The sequence below is a fragment of the Ammospiza caudacuta genome, chromosome 4, assembly GCF_027887145.1.
Source record: "Ammospiza caudacuta isolate bAmmCau1 chromosome 4, bAmmCau1.pri, whole genome shotgun sequence".
NCBI classification, from domain to species: Eukaryota; Metazoa; Chordata; class Aves; order Passeriformes; family Passerellidae; genus Ammospiza; species Ammospiza caudacuta.
The window spans coordinates 47,993,994-48,014,054 of record NC_080596.1 but is presented as its reverse complement, the minus strand read 5'-3'; the positions used below and the strand labels follow the sequence as shown (position 1 = coordinate 48,014,054).

At 40.5% G+C, this 20,061-nt stretch overlaps 1 protein-coding gene across 1 annotated transcript; it reads right to left on the bottom strand.

The window, feature by feature from the left end:
- Positions 1-16,258, bottom strand: ASAH1 (N-acylsphingosine amidohydrolase 1). The gene is made up of 14 exons (XM_058803268.1): positions 16,107-16,258; positions 10,907-10,953; positions 10,623-10,713; positions 9,306-9,392; positions 8,296-8,374; positions 7,334-7,408; positions 6,413-6,458; positions 4,990-5,134; positions 3,959-4,013; positions 3,675-3,756; positions 2,947-3,078; positions 2,587-2,710; positions 1,854-1,910; positions 1-1,191 (listed from the first exon to the last, which is right to left on the bottom strand). Exons 1-14 carry the CDS (start codon positions 16,218-16,220, stop codon positions 1,102-1,104), a joined length of 1,224 nt encoding a protein of 407 aa, XP_058659251.1. The 5' UTR covers positions 16,221-16,258; the 3' UTR covers positions 1-1,101.
- Between the last annotated feature and the right edge of the window lie 3,803 nt (positions 16,259-20,061).

The window sequence follows — 20,061 nt, the reverse complement described above, 5'->3', positions numbered from 1 at the left end:
CAGGAATTGGAATTGTAAGCTAGTCCCAGCAATGCAGCCAGTGGCACAGATAGAATTACTGCCTCCAACATTTTCTGCTTCCTAGGATATTAGGGTGCTACTACTTCTCTCTAAACAACCTTTCTTTCTTAACTTGAATTGCAGACAATGGTGTAATCTGACTTGGCTTCCTTTCCCCAACTTCAAAAAAAAAACAACCAAAACAACCCAACTGCCTTATGATAACAGTTTTAACTACCAGTTTACAAAATCAGAAGAAATCAGTTTTGCAGACACAGTCTATTTGGAAATGAAAGCACTGTGGTATCTAACATGCATGATGTCTCAGACTGAAGTATGAAATCAGTACACGTGTACTTTGGTGACAGAAAGTATCTTTTCTTTATTGAATTAGTATTTTTTTGAGACAACAGAAAAATCTGTATTAAAAAAACACATTTGTTAACAGGCCAAGAAAGAGCTTCAGCAAAAGAGTTATAAATCAGTAGCAAGACATTCTTGGCTCAGATCTTGGTTCAGATATTTCCCCAAGACCTTTTTTCTGTGACTATATATGACACTTGGTAGGTTATTTTATAAAATGGCATATCAGACATATCCTCACATTACACCAGAACAATAGCAATTAATTTTAAGTGCTTATGAAAGGATAACAGAATTGTATTGTCCCAGATGATCTTACACCCAATTCTTTTTGATGCTTGGTAGGTGCCATTATAACTTGTGTTCCTTGGGATTTTAATCTAAATAAACCAAACCTAAAAACCCCAAAAATTAACAAACCCCCAACAAACAACACACCAAGAATACTGCCAAGACTGAAGAGATCTAGAACTAAGTGCTGAACTCATTTGGCAGAAACAGCTGAAATCACACCAGACCCTTGTGAGGATACATTTCTGGTCAGCAGAACTGCTGGTTACAAAGCAAGAAAGTCTGCTGTGAGATAGGGTCCTTCACTGTTAGAAACACTTTGCCATTTCTATAGAGCCATTAGATTTCTGAAGAAAGGAGTCAGACTGAGTAATCTCTTTCCAGAAGCATTTTCTCAAGGAGGACACCAACTGGGACAAGCAGCTTCCAGCACGGGGAGGAGCAGGGCTACCAAGGGCTGCAGGGATCTGGGCACTCCCGCAGGTACGTCTCGGTATGGCCGTTGTACACCTCCATCAGCGTGGTGCACACCGTCAGCTAATGGGCACAGGGGGGAAGAGGAAAAAAGAAAATCAACCACATTACAGGAATTAGTGAAAAACTCTCTCTGATACAGCTGAACAGTCCTACTAAAACAAGCATTTACCTTCTTCAGTCAGCAACATGCAAGTATGAATTGTCTGTGTTCTCAGTCAAGAATGCTCCTCCTACTTAACACAGGAACTAAACTTCATCATTCAAGAACTCTTAAAAACAATTTCCTTCAGATTTTTTTTCCTAAACACCAAAATTTCAATTCCAGACTAAAACCTTTTGTATTGCAAGAGTAATGTGCCTCTGGTATGCCTCAATCATGAGGTATATTAACTTGTTTTATGTGAATTACAAAGACATAGATCACACATTAATTCTGGTCAGAAGGGTGCTCAAGATGTCTGCAGAGCAGCTGCTGCCTCGAACCAGAACAAGCTATTATGAGGAAAGGGCTCAGGCTACTGAGAATTTTAAAGCTGTACAGCCTTCGGAAAATAGCTATTCCAGCAATTACATTTTGCTTTCACAAAGTAATATGAAACTTGTTTTTACATACGTTTTCACCTAAAAACCCCTGAATATACCACTGAAGGCTTCTCCTTATATGTACAGTAGTTAGTGGTCTGCTCCCCACTCTAAACTTCCTGCAAAAATAGAAGCATTACCTTATTGAGCACAGGCTTTGTGGAGAGAACATCATAAATTGCAGGTAGGGAGAGATTCTGAAAGAAAATAATACACTGATATTAAGGGGCATTACCTGTTAATGTAAATGCTGAGAACTAACTTTTTTACACTTCACTTAAATAACTCAATGCAGTTTTAAGAGTACAAGATACCCATAACACTTTGATATCAGAAGAATGTGGGCTGCAAAAATTTGACCAGACCAGATCTTAGTAGAGCATGGCACACTTAAGTGTGTTTGCTGCCCCAGAGTGTGTATTTGAATTTCACAGGTAAAACTACCCTAAAAACACCAAGTCTTTCTCAAGGTATCCCTGGGTGTACCCTCCTGCATATGCAGCTGCTGGAGATACTTTCAGAAAACCCACCTAGATGAAATGAAAGCCCAAAACAAACAAACCAACCAACCAACCAAACCAAAAAGAATCCCAAAAACCCAAGCCCCCCTAAAACCACAACTAAAACCCAAACAAAAAAACAATACCCCAAAAACCCCCAAACAAATAAACAAAAAACCCACAAACCTTCCCCATGTAAAGAGGCAGCTTGTTCTAACCCAGAAGCAGAGACAAGTTACCACAAAATCATCAGCCACTTGTGTCATTACAGCTGAGCTTGAAAATAACCTGAATGCTCCTGGCTGTGTCAGGTCAGTAGTGCAAGCTGGGAGTTTCAGACCAGCAGGATGTGAGGTATTTGGAGGATGATTACCTCTTGTGTTGTCTGGTTCAGGCATTTCATTGCAGGTCCTCTACGATTATCCAGCACCAGTGGAGGCTTCCAGCGATCGTAGTTGGTTTCTACCACATACCATGTACCCTTCTTGATATCAAGGCTGGAAAAGAGGTCCAAGTTGGTGTTTTGCTTCTCTAAGTATATAGCAAGTACACATATACAATATATACTATATACAGATACATTAAATTTTTAGGCTTGCTGTGGTATTTTTCAATAATGGTAAAGAAGTGAGTTCTTGTACAACAGAAGTCACAAGAAACAGAGCACACAATTAGAGGTGGAACCTGTCCTCTTCTGGAAGGCTGAGTCAGGTGTCAGGTCAAGCATACTCACTCCCAGATATCCAGAGCAGCTGTCCTGGATCGAGTTATCACACACCCTTCTCCAGAATTTTTTCCTCCCAGAATAAAGTAAGCTGGAGCCAGCAATCTTGTTTTTGCCAGTCTGTCTTTTGCATCCTGGTAACTGTGGGTAAGAAAATGTTGGACTATTAAATCCTATAAATGGTTCAAGTACTGAAGAGCATGTTCCACAGACTCAGGACAAGTTTGGGTAGTTAAGCCTTTCTTCCTTTTTCATGCACATATGAGGAAACAGGATCATGATAAAGGAATGCATTTAAGCAAAGCTTCTTGTCTCATTTTGTACTTAAAGTAAGATTGTTTAGAGGTGCTCTCTGCACTTTTTCTACACTTTAAATATGAGTAAAATGATGACATACTGTGTCATATTGAATTGATTTATTGCATACCAGCTTTGTTTCTGCTTGCTTCCTACAATATAGTAGTACCTGTTGGATGTGCTTTGATGCAGAACGCTGTTACCCATTTTGATTACCAACAGGCTCATAAGGAAAAAAAGAAGTCTGACGAAAAATATTTGAGGGATCACGTGTGATGCTTTGCCTCCTGCTCCAGAGTACCAGCAACACCAGAACTATTTAAAGTTAAGGCCACTAGGAAGGTATCTATATCTGATATTAAGTATACATCTACAGTATTCTTGCTAGTTGAATGCAAAGCAGACTAAAGCAGCATAGTATTTAGAGGGAGAGGGAATACCTTGTAGCATTCTCTAATACAGTTCTTGTAAGAAAGCCCATCCACATACCATCTCTTCTACCAAGAAACCATTCAAAGATTCCTGCAAAATATCAGAATAATTTGTTTTCAGACAGTTCACTCATGCTCCTCTAACTTCCACAGCTGGTTTTAAAATAAGCTGTGTTTTATCTAACTCATCTGCAATCTTTTCACCATTTGTGTGCCTGTTCATTAAGGTAACTGGTTTGCCCAAGGTCTGGAAAACTTGTGCAGAAATAATGAAAGAAATGAGCATTACTCACCCACATAACCACCATCAAGACTGAAACGCTCATTCATTGTCAGAGTGAACAAGTTCTGAAAAGCATTAAACAAGCCAACCTTCAGCCATTGCCAGCCCATGAGTACCAGTAATAAACAAGAGGCAACATTGCAATTTAGATGTCAATTGAGCTGCTTGTTTGTTAGGCTCTTCCCCTTCAAGTAACAGACTACAAGATCAGGCTCATGTAGAGAAGAACCTAATTTATCAGGGCTTGAATAAGTAGAAATTAGTTTTCTGACCTGGCAGACAATCAGCAAGGCATGCTTTTATGCTGAGCAAGTCAAGCCTGTGGCCATTTTTTCCTCTTGGTCTGTTGCATTGCTGAATTAGCAGTTTTCCTTTCCCTGCTGTATGTCACCTTCTTTTCTGACCTCTGAGTACTATTCTACTTTGAAGGCAGATTTTTAAGTCCCAGTGCTAAGCACACCCTGCTATATTACTGCTATTTGCATGGGGGCATGCAGCTGCACACGCTGCAGTCCATGCTAACTGAACACACAATTCAAACTCCAATCTCAGCCTCCTGCAACTAATGTTTCAGACAAAAACTGAATTCAGCTACCCCAGATTTCAGGTGCCTATTAAATGAAAACCCAAGAAAAAAAATCTTAAAATGCAGGACTGCCTTTTCCAAGAAGGACTGGAGAAAGAATTAAATAGCACAAGTGTGCTGTTCCCCCTGTGGGATCACAGCATTAGCTATTAGCCAGCAAGAAACTCGAACCACTTCAGCACTTCTCATTTACTCTTGTTCATATTCAAAACTCAATGCTGTTTTTAAGAACTGTCCAAACAGAAACATTTCATTTAGGCAATCTCCTTTCACAAGGAGAGGTGCAGCATTTTTTTTTATCTGTCTTCAAGTAGCTATGCTATGCACCAGAACAACTTAGAGATCATTTACTGGAAAACATCCCAAGGCACAGCATGGAAGCAGAAAAATTTAAATATTAAAGGAAAGTCTGAAGCATTTGTAACAAACTGACAAGGCTCCATTCCCATACTTACTGGTTTGACTCCAGACACCATGCCTATGTATCCTGCAAAATTTGTGGACTTGAACACTGTTTTGTTGTTTCTCTGAAAGTCCAAGAGTACCACTAAAGGCTTCAGTTCCCGAGTTAACGTCCAGGAATTATTTTTAACATCCCACCTGCAGGAGACAGTACAGCACTTGAAACTTCCCTCAGGAGTTTTCAAAGCTTCCCTTCACAGCATGCATTCATCCTGTGTATGATGCCTGTCCTCTGATCTAACTCACATCAGGCAAGATCACTGCTCTGTAGTTACCTGAGCAGCACCAGCTAGGAACAACTAAGAAGTTTAAATGCAGAGGCTGGCAGTGAAAAGAACTAAGTTTTGTTTGAACCAGGAGCATATATATTGCTCAGGATTAAACAGCACCACCATCACAGCTGGTTTGTTTTGAACACGTAACTTTGTTCTCTACCTGCTGGCAAAGGCAGCTACAGCTCCTGCCTGTGACACCAAACCTCAAATTCTTATTTTTCAAAGGCAGAAGAGAAACCATGTGCTACTGGATTTGCTCTACGTGAAGGGAAGTACCAATTCTAGTTTGTAAAATTAGCCAGACCAATTTGGAGGCAAAAGGTTGATACAGAGCACTTAGCAGACTGTTAAATTCTCTGGAAATAATCCAGACTCTGGGAGCAGCTTTGAAAGTTTGCTTAATTTTCAGGAAGCATGTTCACAGTATTTCTGGCAAGTCAGAGAAGTCCAACACAAGCCAAACCAAGGGACAGGTGGAGTCACAGTAGACAATGGGTGAATAGGTAGGTAAGAATTTTAATAAAGATGAGCATTTAAGTTCCAATTGTGCATTGAGCACCATCAGGATGAATGATGTCACAAAATATACTGGGGTAATAAAAGCAAATGCTGAACTACCTGATCAGGGGCATGAAAGGAGAACCAATGAGTGCTGGGCAACAAACTACAGAGTTTGTGTGGAAATGAAGAATGAGGGGAAGTGTCAGTGGAGCACAGTACAGTAACTGGGGGGGAGGAGTGGGGAGGAAGCATTAAAATGCCATGCCCCAATCCAATCTCCGTGTCACTGCACATATTAAAATTGATTCTTCATCCCATCATGTAAACAACAATATATACTGTGCCTCAGAGATCAGGTTACATGGGCCATTCTTTGGTTTGACACAGTTTGAACTGCAGCTGAGAAAAAAAGTAAGTAGCAAAACAAGCTGTTCCTGATGCATTTGGGGCAGTTTGACATCAGATCAGTAGAACATCCTGATCTTTCAATTTTAGCCTTTTTTCACAACACACAATGGAGAATTACTTGTCACAGTCTTACAGACATCCAAAGAAGACTCAAAGAATGTATGTAGCTATTTAAAGTTCAGCTTGCTTTTTCTTTGAGTTTTTAAAAAAAGTCACAAGTTTAAGTACCTACCCTAGAAAGAGTCCAAAATCCAAGTTTCTGGCATGGTACAGCTTTCCTATACAACAATAAATAATTAAATACAATTTTCCAAACAAATGGACAAACTTCAGCTTAGAAACCCAAGAAATGAGTAAGCAGTCAAATATCTGGGAAAGTGTACAAAGAAAATAGCATTCTCTTTTCATAACCACAAAGCATTTGCCCTTTTCATAACCACAATATAATGATGGGTTTTTATTGGTCAGAGAAGTGTTTTGCCATAATTGAAATCAAGTCATCTTGCAAACTGCTGTCCATCTCAGCCTCTAATCTTTCCATTATCTTAATGCAATGGCAACACCTTGAGCTTCTTCTAAAAGTGAGATGTTTGTAAGCCCTCTGAGAATCCCTTAGAAACTTCCTAAGTTGGAACAGGTGCAGACAAGGGCTGCAGAACTAAGTACGAATGAAAGAGTCTCTTTTCTCAGAAGAGACTGTCCATTTTCTCTACCAGCATACACATGCAATATCTAGAAACTAGATGCAAAATCCTGCATGGCACTGAGAAAGTTTCAAGTGTGTTGCTGGTGTTTCTTTCCCCTAGAAAAACAAATACCACCTCTTAAAAAAACCCCAACACCCCAATCAGAAAAAACTCACCATCCAACAAAACCAAAGCCAAACTATCTTTGAAAGTATTTTTGTCTTTTTCTTTTAAACCTAAGACATTTATGAACTCTTATTCCCTTTCTCAAGGAATACCTTTACTTATCAGTTCTTAGGCATTATTATTACCTTAGGCATTATTATTACCTTTTATTAATATACGTATTATTACCTTTTATTAACAGACCTTACTGGCTGCATTTGAGGAGGACTGTATTTGCATAACTGAGGGGGACCCTCCTCTACATAAAAGAAAACTGTTAACATGATTTTGGATTGCATTACCTGTTTTATCTTCTGCCACTATTGATGTACACACAGTAAAAATTTCATAAAAAATGTTAAAAATAACGATTTCCCCTAGGAAAAAAAAAAAAAGAAACAAAGTTCAGTAGTTTGAAACTTGCCATGAACAGAAAAAATTGTTAGGAAAAAAGCATAGTGCAAATTCATTATTCTGTAATATTTCTGTTATACATTTCAATTTAAATCTCCTTTGATCTTTAAAATGACTGGTTCAGCAAAATCAAGAGCTTCCTGAAAAGCAAATAGAGGGATCAGAATCCCCTGACTTTCTGCCTCACTATGCACAAAGCTGACAGTCATTGCTACTTCCTCCTCTGAAAACCCCAAAACAAGCTATAAAATTGACTTTAAAGTAGAAAGCTGCTACATGCACCACTACTGCCATGTAGGAGCTGCTGCTAGCAGCAGGTGTGGTGCTCCTGTGTGAGGGAAGCAGTGCAAACAGGCAGTGCTCCTTCCCTGTCTCAGTTCTGGAAGAACTCGGTGCCTGCTCATCTGGAATGGCATTCTTTTGCAGGAGGTACAGGGGGAAGGCAGAAGGACATGGCAGGGACCACAAGGGAAAGAAAGCACAGCAGGAAACTGAGCCCTGACTTCTCTCTATGTCAACAGCAGACACACAGCAGAGTGCAAAACCAATGAGAATAAAGGATTCCCTCAAATTCTGGTGCACACAGCTGAGACTTGCTCCACTTCCCGAAACCTAGGAGAACTTACAGCTCTACAGAGCAGTCCCAGCCTGATAAAAGGCTTATGTGATTTATTTCATTCTTCTCTAAAACACTGTTCTTGTTTAGGGTGAGGTGTAATCTATTGCTTTAACTACTTAAGCAATGATTTGTTAAAGTCACAGCTAACTGCATATTGGTAAACACATTAATTTTAAATGAGTCTGTATTCCTAGCTTTCCACTGTGTTAATCAAGTGTTGGAAACTGTTACCCAAAGGAATCCCAGAGGAATTTGCAATCCCTTGGAGCTCTTCATTGAAAGGATAAGGAAGTGTAGCAGTCAGATGAGCCTGAAAGGAAAAGTTTTTTTGTATGATATATGTTTAAATTAACAGTATTTTGTTACTTACAACAAATGTCTCCTCAACAGACACACTTTTCTCCCAGCTATTGAGTGTTTAATTTCTCTGCAACCTGTAGAACTTGAGGATGTTTGCAGAGTACTTGGAAGAGAAGTATACACTTAAGGGAATAAAACTCTTACTTATCAAAACACTGACGTGAGCAATGGACATGAGCACAGCCTCTCTCTGCAGCAACAGACAGAAAAGTGAAGTAGGACTCGTACACATTAAAGCTCAACTGCAATGGAGCTCAATGCCAGTCTTTATGGGCATCCTTGACTTTCACACATTGGCATGGCAACCTGTAAAAGCTGCATTTATGTCCACTCAGGCACACAGGGATATGCTGTAACTAAAGATGGGGTAGAGATGTGACCTTTGGCTGTCTCTAACCCTACACTGCTTTCTCCTGTTCCATGCCAAAGCGTTGCTAATCAGAACCAAATTATTTTTTTTGTGAGACCTGGCCAAAGCTGTGCCTGTAATCAGACATTTATTACAGTTTTCAAAACCTGATTTTACTTTACTGTTTAAAAGAAGTGGAACATGGTAAAAAATTTCAGTCTGTGTTTTGCTACAGTAACTAAGGCTGTTGCATATTTGTCTAGTGTTACTAATCCAAACTTGAAAAGATCTTAGGAAAAATTAGAGGAGGAAGAGACCTGCATTTTTTTTAATGGTTTCAGTCATTCAGAGTAGACAACAAGGCAAAATTTCAGAGTGACTGTTTGAAATAACATTTTTGTTCTATTCCTGAAATGGAATTAAGAACTTGTAAATTAATAATTTTGAAAGTTCTTAATTGCCAGATTCAGAAGCATTCTAATTCTGTAGTCAGAGCATACAGTAATAAAATAATTAAGCTGAAAATACTTACTATTTTGTTATCCACTATGTCAACAACTTTGCCACTGGGAAAGAAGGTATTTGCTATATCTTTAATATTCTGGACCACAGTCTTCAGCTAAAAAGAGCAAGGACTTTTGTTGAATAGAAGATCTTAAGCATAAGAATTGCTGGAATACTAACAGAACTCTTTGACAGGCTTTTGAAAAAAAAAAACTTTGTTGAGGAAACATACATATTTAAATAAAGTGTTAAATGTCACCTTCTTAGTGAGACAAATACCCCCAAGTCCCCACTAGAATCACTCTTCAAGCTTTATTCAAGTAACTTTCCTGATTAATTCCAATGTGCCCTTCTACCAGAAATAACAAATTACAGGAAAGCCATCCTCATCTTCTGCTCCTTTGAACACATTTCAATACTCTGCATTCTTCTATCTTTCAGAATGTTAATTTCAAGCTCTTTGCTTAAGCACTGATGTTACTGGTGACAAAAACACTCAATAAACTTGTTATGAAAGCACATGCTTTCGATCTGCAACATGTAAATGTCACAAATAAGAGTTCCACTCCATGTGATCAAGCTCCAAAGTACACAGGAGATAAAACTCTTCAGAATTTAAGGCGAAACCTGAAGCTTCCAACGCCTTTTAAAATAAATATCAGCATGTAAGTAGAATTTGTCTGGCTTTCAGAGAGGAAAGTCCAAAGTCAAGGGACAGAAAAAAAAAGCACTAGCCTTGTTTGAGAAATTAAAAATTACTCAACTCAATTTTCGTCCATCTTCACCACAGCTGTTTTGGGCAGTTTGAAATAGGCTCAAATATTTAAAAAAATTATTTGTGCTATGTAAACACCAGTGCCACAACCAGCATTCCTGAAAAGGGGAGGAAGCTCTTAATTTCCCCCTTGCCATTTCATATCTCACACAGCATTTTGAGAGAAGTAGGGAGGTGCAGAGAGGAAATGCTGCCTCAGTTTCACTTCAGTTTACCAAGGCTGTTCCTTTGGTGTACTGCTCCCTCTCCATTCTGCACCACCTCACCACTAAGGAGATTTGATAAATGGAATGGCACACACTTGTTTATGGCACACTGGTTTTTACACCTCTACATCCCAAACACCAGTGTCTCTACACTTGATGCTGTTACCTTAAGTGTTAAACAGAAAAAAAAAAAATTACTCAAGCTATTATTTTGAACTGGAATCATATTAGAAAAATCAACAGGAACTATTATCTCTTTCAGATACTTTTAGCACATGTATTCCTTTAAAAACTTTTCTCAAAACAAAAGGCTATGTGCTAATTTTGTATCTGCTAAGCTTCAGAGCAGCTCTGCATTTCTCACCTCTGTCTTTTTGTCGCGCATCAAGTCATCCCACCTTCTGCTGGGAGGCAAATCGAGATTTATGACATATGTGGGTATGTTACCTTTGAACCTGAGAGAAAAACACCACAGATCAAATTGAAAGAAGGCTCTGAAAAAACATTTGACAAAATAGGTGCTTCCCACCTGTAACTAGCATTTTTTAGACCTGCAACAGGAACAAGTTTCAAGAAAAAAACCCTGTTGAGACTTGCAAATCACAACTTCTCTGTAATTTGCTAGACAAGTTGAATCAGATTACTTACGTTGGTCCTGAAGGAGGGTACATTTTACTCCTACACTCTTCTCCATACTGCAAAAACAATGAAACATTACTATTTAGCTGCTTTGTAAAACACTATTATTCTAGTAGACTTAGTTTTGAATTAAACCTTTAAGACTAGTCAGTTAATTCAAAGTCTTGGCACTTTGGAAAGAGGAAAATAGAGGAGGAGGGACCAGCAGCAACTTCCCCGTGCTGTCTGACAGACCTCTAGACAACTTGGCTAATGTACTCCATGGCAAGCACAAGGGTATGATAAATATACAAATTGTATATATTTTTACTCCATATGATTTAATGAAGAGACCTTCAAAAGCATATTCTTTATACAAGTTCAAGAAAGATCTCAGTATGGACCAATCTGTTCTTTTTGTCCAATTACTAATCCCATTTTATAGTGTCATTCCTAATTATGTCTAGTATTAAGCTGCATGTACAGCTGGAGCAGGGAAAGCATAATGAACTTTGGGCAATTCCTCAGCTGGTGGAATGAGCTGAGGATTCAGTGTGGACAAGTGCTGCTGAAGTGGGGCCAAACATTACATGGGGTGCAATTCAGGAATGTAACTAAACAATATACCTTCATTCCTGGGAGCATGGCTAGTTACAAATGAAAGTTTGAGAACTATTTCAGATGTACTCAAACTGAATGCAAGGTTGTTTTTCTACCAATTACATAAAGCATGCATATAAATATAATAAACATATGCATATATATGCCACAATTGTAATTCTATGTTCTACCCAGTGACACACAAGCAAATGCCTACTGGCCACCCACACTTGTGCTTCAGGCCAGTTGACAGCAGGCCAGGTTTGGTCCCAAAATTATGTGAGAAGTTCAGTAAGTTCCTTAGAGTCTAATATATCTCACTAAGAAAACGGAAAGATACATGTGCTGTTCTGGGAGCCCATAAAAAGCTCCCAAAGCACAATTGTTTGGGAGAGAGAACACAAACAAAATATGGAGCAATCCTTCCACCACTACTTCCCTTTCTCCCCACCCTTGATTTCCAGTATTTATTAGGCTGTATAAATTAGATTACTAGTGTGTCCTTGAAATGCATTCTGGTTCCAGTGAAAACTGTGACAACATCTCCCGCACCTACGTAAGTGGGACAAAGAAGTTAACTCATGTCAATGTTCTCTTTGGGCTAATCTCATTATCTGTTTTTAATGCATTAATATAGAAAACACAGTGTTGTACACAATGCCACAGACTTGAAACAGCTTAAGTTGTTACAACTGGAAACAGCAATTCTAAACTGGGATTGATTTCTCTGTGTTATAATATTATCTCTTTCTACTGCTTCCAGTTGGTGGGAGAAAGCAGGAGATGAATTTTGGGTTTCCAACACTTGAGGTGAAGGTATAGGAGCAGCAGCTTTGTGTTTCCTAGATTTCACTGCAGTGCAGTTAACAGCCTTTGCACAGCTGGAACAAGAAGTCAAACACAAAGGGCCATTTAATTTTCAAAGTGAGGAAGCATCAAAACAAGGCGGGTAGGAGGGATATCAGATGACTAATTCGGCAACAAAAGTCAGAGGTTTTGTGCAAAGCCAGACAAACGCTTAACAGTATTGATGTAACTGTCTTGTGCAATTTTCCATCCTGCAATTCTAAAATCCATCAGAAAGAAGTGACATTACATATACATCCTACTGGAATGGATGTACACATTTGGACCTTCAGGATATATCTCCATCAAACATATGTTTCCTTGACAGGTAAAGCTTCTAAAAAAAAGTTATCCGAAGTGGATCAGAATTCTGTTGCTCTGTCAGTAGAGCCCATGCTCACAGAGGAAACAGCAGCACCTGTGCAAAACTGATTTCAGAGGATTTTAAGCTAAAGATGCTAAATGTTATGTCACTCCTGGCACCCTCCCCTGAGATTTTAATCCTGTATCTGCACCTATTTTTATCTTCCCAGTGCTTTGCAGCCTAAGCTACAAAAAAAGGTAAGGAATGCAACAGATAAAGGGACAGAGAACAGAGAAAATGTTCCCTCCTTACATGTGGTATTTTTAGATTTCTAACCTGTCTATGTATAAAGCAAGGTAAAGAAGTCAGTATTTCCTAAAACAACCTGTACACCTTTCAAAACTGATTGAGGCATCTGAAGAAATTAGAGTTAATAATAACTGTTTCTTTAGGTTAACTATTACATCATAGAATCACAAAATATCCTGAGTTAGAAGGAACCCACAAAGGATGATCAAGTCCAACTCCTGGCCCTGCAGGGGACAAGTCCAAGAGTCCCATCCTGTCCAAAGCATCTTGATCTCTGACAGGTGGTGCTCCACCAGCCTCAGTGAAAAACCTTTCCCCAATACCCAATTTAAACCTTCCCTGACACAGCTTCAGGCCACTCCCTCGGGTCCTATTGTTGATCAGCAAGAAGAAGAGATCAGTGAAGGGATTGGTGTCTGCCCTGTGCTTCCCCTTGTGAGGAGCTGTAGACTGCAATGAGGTCTCCTCTCAGTCTCTTCTCCAATGAGAACAAACCAAGTGACTGCAACAGCTCCTGGTAAATAGGCAGCAACTTAAAAAGATGTCAAGACAATCAGAAAACTAGAAGTGGGGTGTTTTGTTGTTTTGGGTTTTTTTACAAAAAGTTCTAACAAGAAACAAACAAAAAAAAAGTTATCTTTTGCAACCAGCTAAAGATTATCTGCAAAGCTTTCTGAGAAGGTAAAAACAAAAAAAAAAAGACACCTAAAGAATTAGCTGGAATCAGCAGAACATCCATCAAGCACTTTTTATAACCAGAGTAAAATAAGCAGCTATGAAGTTATCACCGTGGTCAGTGGGGCTCTCCTCTCTGCAGAGGCTTGACACTGGAAGAACAACAATAAATGCTGTCCAAGAAAGCCAGGACTGTCCTTCCAGCATGACAGAATTACCTTCAGTTTCCAATGTGGCAAGCCAGAGGTCATCCCCTAGAAAAAGCTATTGGCAGCTGGACCCAGACAGCAGATTACCACTATTAATGTGCTTTTCAAACACCCACTGAACCCCCTAAGAGCAATACAGCTACTCTTGAATGGTGATTTAATGCTCCCTTCGTTTTGCTTTTTAAAATGTACTCTTACCAGCAGGTTGCATATCTTGATTATCTTACATACTGCCAACTTTGAAATTGAGATGTATGTAACGACACAAAACCAGACGTGTGACAGCACGGGATCGAAACATTAACAGGAAGATAACACAGTGGAGGAGAAGTAGAACATGGTATGGGGAAATATGGAAATGAAAAGTGGAAGTATCACAGAAGATTTATACTTTGACTGATTGTATAAAAAAGAAAAAGTGGAACAGAAACAAGTAACTTAGCAAGCTGTTGAGATGAATTGGGTGAACTGTAAAAAATATCAAGTAGTAACTGTTATTATTGACTGGAGTACAGAAAATTAATGCATGGTTTAATAACTGCTGAATAAATATTCTGACACCTAGCTTGATACATTAATATGAAATAGACTGAATGTAGATTGTCCAGTCTAAGGAATACCAGCACTTCCTTTATTTCTTTATTTTTGAGATGGACTATCTCTGGCATCCCTTCTTAATATTTATGTATTTTATATTTTTCACCTTCCTATGTAAAAGCAAATAGAAAATTACCTCTTTGAGCTATTAAATATAATTCCAGGTTTTCAGTCAATCTGTTATATTGAGCATCCTTTGGTCTATGAACATTGTGATCTAACACATTTTCCTCTCTGCTCCTCTTCCCTCATGGGATAATGCCAACGCAACACTATTGTGCTGCAGGAGTCCCAGTGCTGTTCACCCTTCTGAAGAGAGAGGTTAAGAGTACTCTTGCAGCAGAAGAAACAGTGACAAGACAACCTAAACTGCAGTTTGGACAAAAAGGTCAGCATGGCTGAGGGGGCCTCAGGGAAAGCTGAAGGGACTGACAGTCTGCACCTCTGAGATGCAACTCAAGGCATTTGTTTTCTGTGCTCTTTGTTAATGAGGTGAACCCAGCGGCACTCAGGAAGAATTCTTCAGCATGTGATGCAACCCTGCATCTCAAACAAAAATAAAATATCCAAGCCTAATACCTGGCTGCATGCTGTGCACAACCTGGATACACAGCGGATATTGTGCAAGTGCAAGGATGTACCAAGTGAAATCACATGCAAATCAAGCTCTCATGCTACTACTTTGCTGACAGCTGGCACTTTCTCCTACAACTCCACACTCCAGGATACTTTTGGCTAAAATTCTGAAGGCGTTTTAAGCTGGAGATAGCTTATAGCATTAGGAAGTTGCTCTTGGCTGGTAGGATGGGATTGGAAGAAGGGAAGAAGGGGAGAGAGAAAAGCCAAATCCTATGTATTAAAAGATGCTAAGGGAACACTGGCCATCCAGATGTCCATAGTAATTTCCTGCAGCTCTCCCCTTTCACAAAAACCACAATAATTTCCCCAAAATCAATTTGCTAAAAAAAAAAAAAGACTTGGAGCAAAGTAAAGAATAAAAGAGGTAGTATACTCTTAAAATATTTAAAATAGATTGCAAAAAATATTTTGAAACCCAGAGATATTTAAAACCTGTTCTCTTCATAGAGGACGAGTAAATTTAGGAACTTCAAGAGACGAAAGAATGCTTCGCTGCTGCAAGATTACACCAGGAAACAAGAGCAACTGTTTACATGCCCAAGAGATGGAAGCCAGCCTGCTCCAAACGACTATCCCTGCATTCCCAGCTTCCCAATTCCACCAGAAGTTAAATATTTCATTTGTTCAGTTCAAAATACCCAAACGGCCGACAGAGCAAGAAAGGACACACCAAGTCCACCTGCTCCACGCTCCTCCCCTCGCTGAGCCACAGCGCACACACTCAGCACATTCACAACCGTGCGCCTTTCCAGCAAGCCCCTCGGAACTTCGCTTCTGGAGATCGCCGCTGCGGTGTAGCAGGGCGACAGTGGCATTACAGAACCGAGCGCAGCAGCGAGCAAGGGCTCGCACAGCCCCTCGCGCAGGAGCCCTGCCGGGCCCGGGGAGCCCGTGGGGGCAGCGAGGCGCTGCCGCGCACCCACACGCGTGGATCCCGAGCCTCGCCCGGCCTCCCGCCTCGGGAAGGGCGGCGGCCGCACCCCCCGCCAGCCCCGGGGCCGTCCGCTTCCGCCGGCCCCGCTGACCCCTGCCCGTCCCCCGCCAGGCTCACCGGGTCCGGTGCCCAGGCGGGCTGCGCCAGCACCAGCAGCGTCAGCAGCGCCCGGCCCGCCATGGTCCTGCCCGGCTCCGCTCCGAGCGGCGCTTCCCGGAGCCGCGGCCACATGACAGAGCCCCGCCCGCCGGGGGCGGGAGCGCCGGCACGGCACGGCCCGACCCAGCCCGGCACGGCATTGCACTGCACGGCCCCGCCCGTGCAGTTATGGGGAAGCTCAGCAGTTCATCTTCAGTCGCCCTTCCACAAATGGCAACTTCCGCACAGGAGAGTTGTGTGAAAGAGAATCGCCTCTCTTTGGCAACGCTGGGAGAAAACCCGTGGCACCAGTTTTCACTTTGGCAGTAGTGCGGTTTTTAATGACTCTGTGTCCTGTGCGGATTTTAGGTAGGGTGTGTGGTGATGCCTATATAACTCAGGTCAAAGTTACAAGGCGGTAACATAGCTTGAGTTATAAGACATAACCTGATATAACCTGAATCATAGCTTTTTATACCTATATAACCTGATATAAATAACTTTCTAGACAATATAATGGCTGGTATGTGGTTAACTAGTTTGTAGTTAACTAGTTGCTTAATGCTGAATAGATAAAAGAAGAAAAAACTCATCAGGTGAATGGCTTTAGAGATAGGTAAGTATAGTACAAATAAAAAACTGGGAAATGTAAAGCCGATTTGCCACAAAAAGAATTTAGACTGGCTGGGACTAGACAGACGAGGAACACCATAACTGTGCATGCTCTGAAGACAAAGTTGAAAAGTTTGATGTGAAGAAGACCTTGGGAAGCCTTCATCAAAAACCCCCAACAACCTCTGAATTGGGGAGATGCAAGTGCAGTAAAAAGGAACGATTTAATAACACGAGATCAGATTATGTAAATTAGTTCCAGCATGTACATGATGATGTTTTAGTGACATAGCAGTACTAAGCAATATTTACTGTATAAATACACCACAGCACTTGACATGGATGGGTGAGTTAGGAGATATCCCCCTCACCACCAGCACTGCAATAAACAAATATCTGCTCTATAGATATCAGTCCATGGGGATTTATTTCCAGCCTATCTTTTGAGCATCAGTGGTAATGAAAGATGCCAGGCAGGCATGTTCTTGAGGAAGGATTTTTCTCCATCTTGCAGCTTAGGAGTGCAGGAAGTGGGCAACTGGGGAGACAGACTAATGAGAAACACAGGGTATGAGATGCATCCGTCTATAAGTGCCCTGCCTTCTAATTGTTGTTTAAAAGGTTATCTGTTTTATAGAATTGGAGAATGGTGTGAATTGCAAGGGACCTTAAAGATCATCGAGTTCCAAGCCCCCTGCTATAGTCAGGGCCACCTTCCACTAGACCAGGCTCTTGTAACAAGTAGAAATCAGCATCCAAATTAGGTGTGTACGGTCATCTTAGTATGAGCATTGTAATTTTAGTGTGAACAAATGAATGCTTCATGAGTGTGTACACTGGCAACAGTTGGTGGAAGCACCATGAAAAAGTACTCAAACCCTTCCAGGATGCCTGTGTTTTAGCCTGTCTCATGTGCTCTGTGCAATGCCTAAGCCATGCCACGTGTTTTTAGGCACACAGAAATGAAGTGATGCAGTCTCTACATCGTGACTTAACTGCCTGTGCAATTAACTCTCTTACAAAACCAAGTGGGGGTGGCAAGAAAATAAGGGAAGTCCTTGGCAGACAGTTGATTGGAAAACTGCATGGAACTGCAAAAATTAAGAAACAGGAAAGGATAGAAAATGCAGTGTGGGAAAGCCCTGGGAGGTGAGCGTGCAAGAGTGTAGTAAGGAGCCAGCTCAGAGCAGAAGCTGGGAATTGCGCGGAGCTTTAGAGACCAAGGCATAAAAACATTTAAGTACAGGTGAAAGAAGATACAGGATCAATCTGTGGATTTGGAAACTGAGGAAAATTACAGTGTAACTGGACAAACCTTGAGATTTTTATGGGAGTGTTCTTTAAAATCAGGACATCAGGCAGTTTCTATCGAGTTTGGAAAATATTTTCAGTTGAAAATAGATACATGTAGAACAATAATCCTGTGTTTACTTCTAGATATCTGAATATACTATTATGGGCTATGGTAAGAAAGAGTCTGCTTAAGTTGGTCCTGCTATTTTCTGAACATCTTTTGGTCATCTTTTATATCTGGGGTGAACAGCTGTAAGGGACTTCATTATCTTTGTCTAGATGCTTTACCATCTTTAGTACATTTTTAACAGGAGAAAATAAACAATGACTTTGGAAAATTAAAATCTCTTTCCAAATGCTCCGAAGACAAAATGATGTCACTGTCACATTACACAGCGTACTTTTTTGAGGCCTCTTTTTGATTCTGGTTTAGTTCTTTCACTGGTAAAGAAATTCTCAGTTTAAGCAACAGTTACCTTTCAGCACCAGTCACCTTCTCTGACTATGGCTATTCTGCTGTGCTCCTATCACAATGCCTTGCCTTCAGGGTCCACACCAGCACCTTAGGCTGGGTTAGTCTATGTTTCTTCTGTCAGTTTTTAAAAATCTAAGAAGGAAAATGCTTCTTAAGATGTACAGTTAGCCTGCTGACTGTGCTGACAGCTGGTCTCACTAAAACTTAGCACTTTTGTCCACCCTTCTGCTCTCTCATACTCATCTATCCAGTACTGTATTACCCCTCTCCAGATCTGTTCCTTCCCCCCTAAGTAGGGGCTGCCCAAATTACTTCCTCCTTTTTTCTGTTTCAGTTAAATTAAAGCTCCTTGTGTCAACACTACTATCAGGATGTAGTGTCTTAAAGATGACTCCATGAATACCTCCATTGGGAAACCTCCAAAAAGACTCCTCAGAGTAACAGTTAAAATAAATACATGATCTTCACTGCTTTGTTATACCATTGATTTCACTGTCTTGGGCCTAGATTTCCAGTGAATTCCCCAGATCCCTGTTCTATCTGTGCTATCTCAGAACACATTTTCTCAAGACTCTAGTGTGTCATAATCCCAACATACAGGGCAACTCCATCGTTACTAAAATACCTTTATTCTCTGCAAGGCTGCCAGTCCCTTGCCAAGTCTAGTACTTCCTCTCCTACCAGGGACAGTCCCATTTCATTTGGTCTGCCACTGCTTTTTACTTCACTTACTCACCTCTCTGTGACAAACACAAAACACAAAAGTTCTGTTTTGCCCTTACTATCACTTATAGCAACTTGCAACACATTGTATTCTTCTATTTACACTAATATGAAATGGAAAATTCCCTTTCAGGGGTAATTCTCAGGTTCTTATTCTGCTGCTGAGCAGTCCTTTCAGCACCCTTCCCCACCAGAGCATATACTTCTGCTTCCAGGTGTATCTGAGTAACTATTTTTGTGCGTTCTATGAGTCTTTAGTCAAACAATATATTCTTGAAAGAAAAACAGATGCTGTAATATCAATCTACTTCCACCATCAGTGTTCACTTCAGATGTATTTAAGTTTCACTGTGACTGTGGATCAATGAGACCTGCACTGAACTTCCAATAAATAGTTACTCTGGGCTGCAGCCCACTCCTTGCAGTGCTGTTTGTTTCCTGGTGTTTCTGAGTGTAATTTTGGCAGCAGGCCACAGCAGCACTGTGATATTCCAAGGGCTTGTTGTACATCAGTCACATTTCTAGGGAGGGATGTGTAGTGTGGTACCTACAACAATGAGTTAATGAGCCCTAATCCCCAGTCCTAGGCCAAACTAAGGAGTAAAATCAGTAACTTTTTTTCTCCCTCTCTGCCACAGCACACCTCACAGCTATTGCTGCATTTTTATCCAAGAATTCCTGACTCTGGCCAGGAACATCTGCATACAATAATCTATTTATTTCTAAATTTTGTCCTAAAAGCAACTAAAAGCCAGGGAGCTTTCTCTCTGGACTAAATCAGTGCACAGTCTGTCTCCCAGGGCTTAAGTTACATTAAGAAATAACTTACCA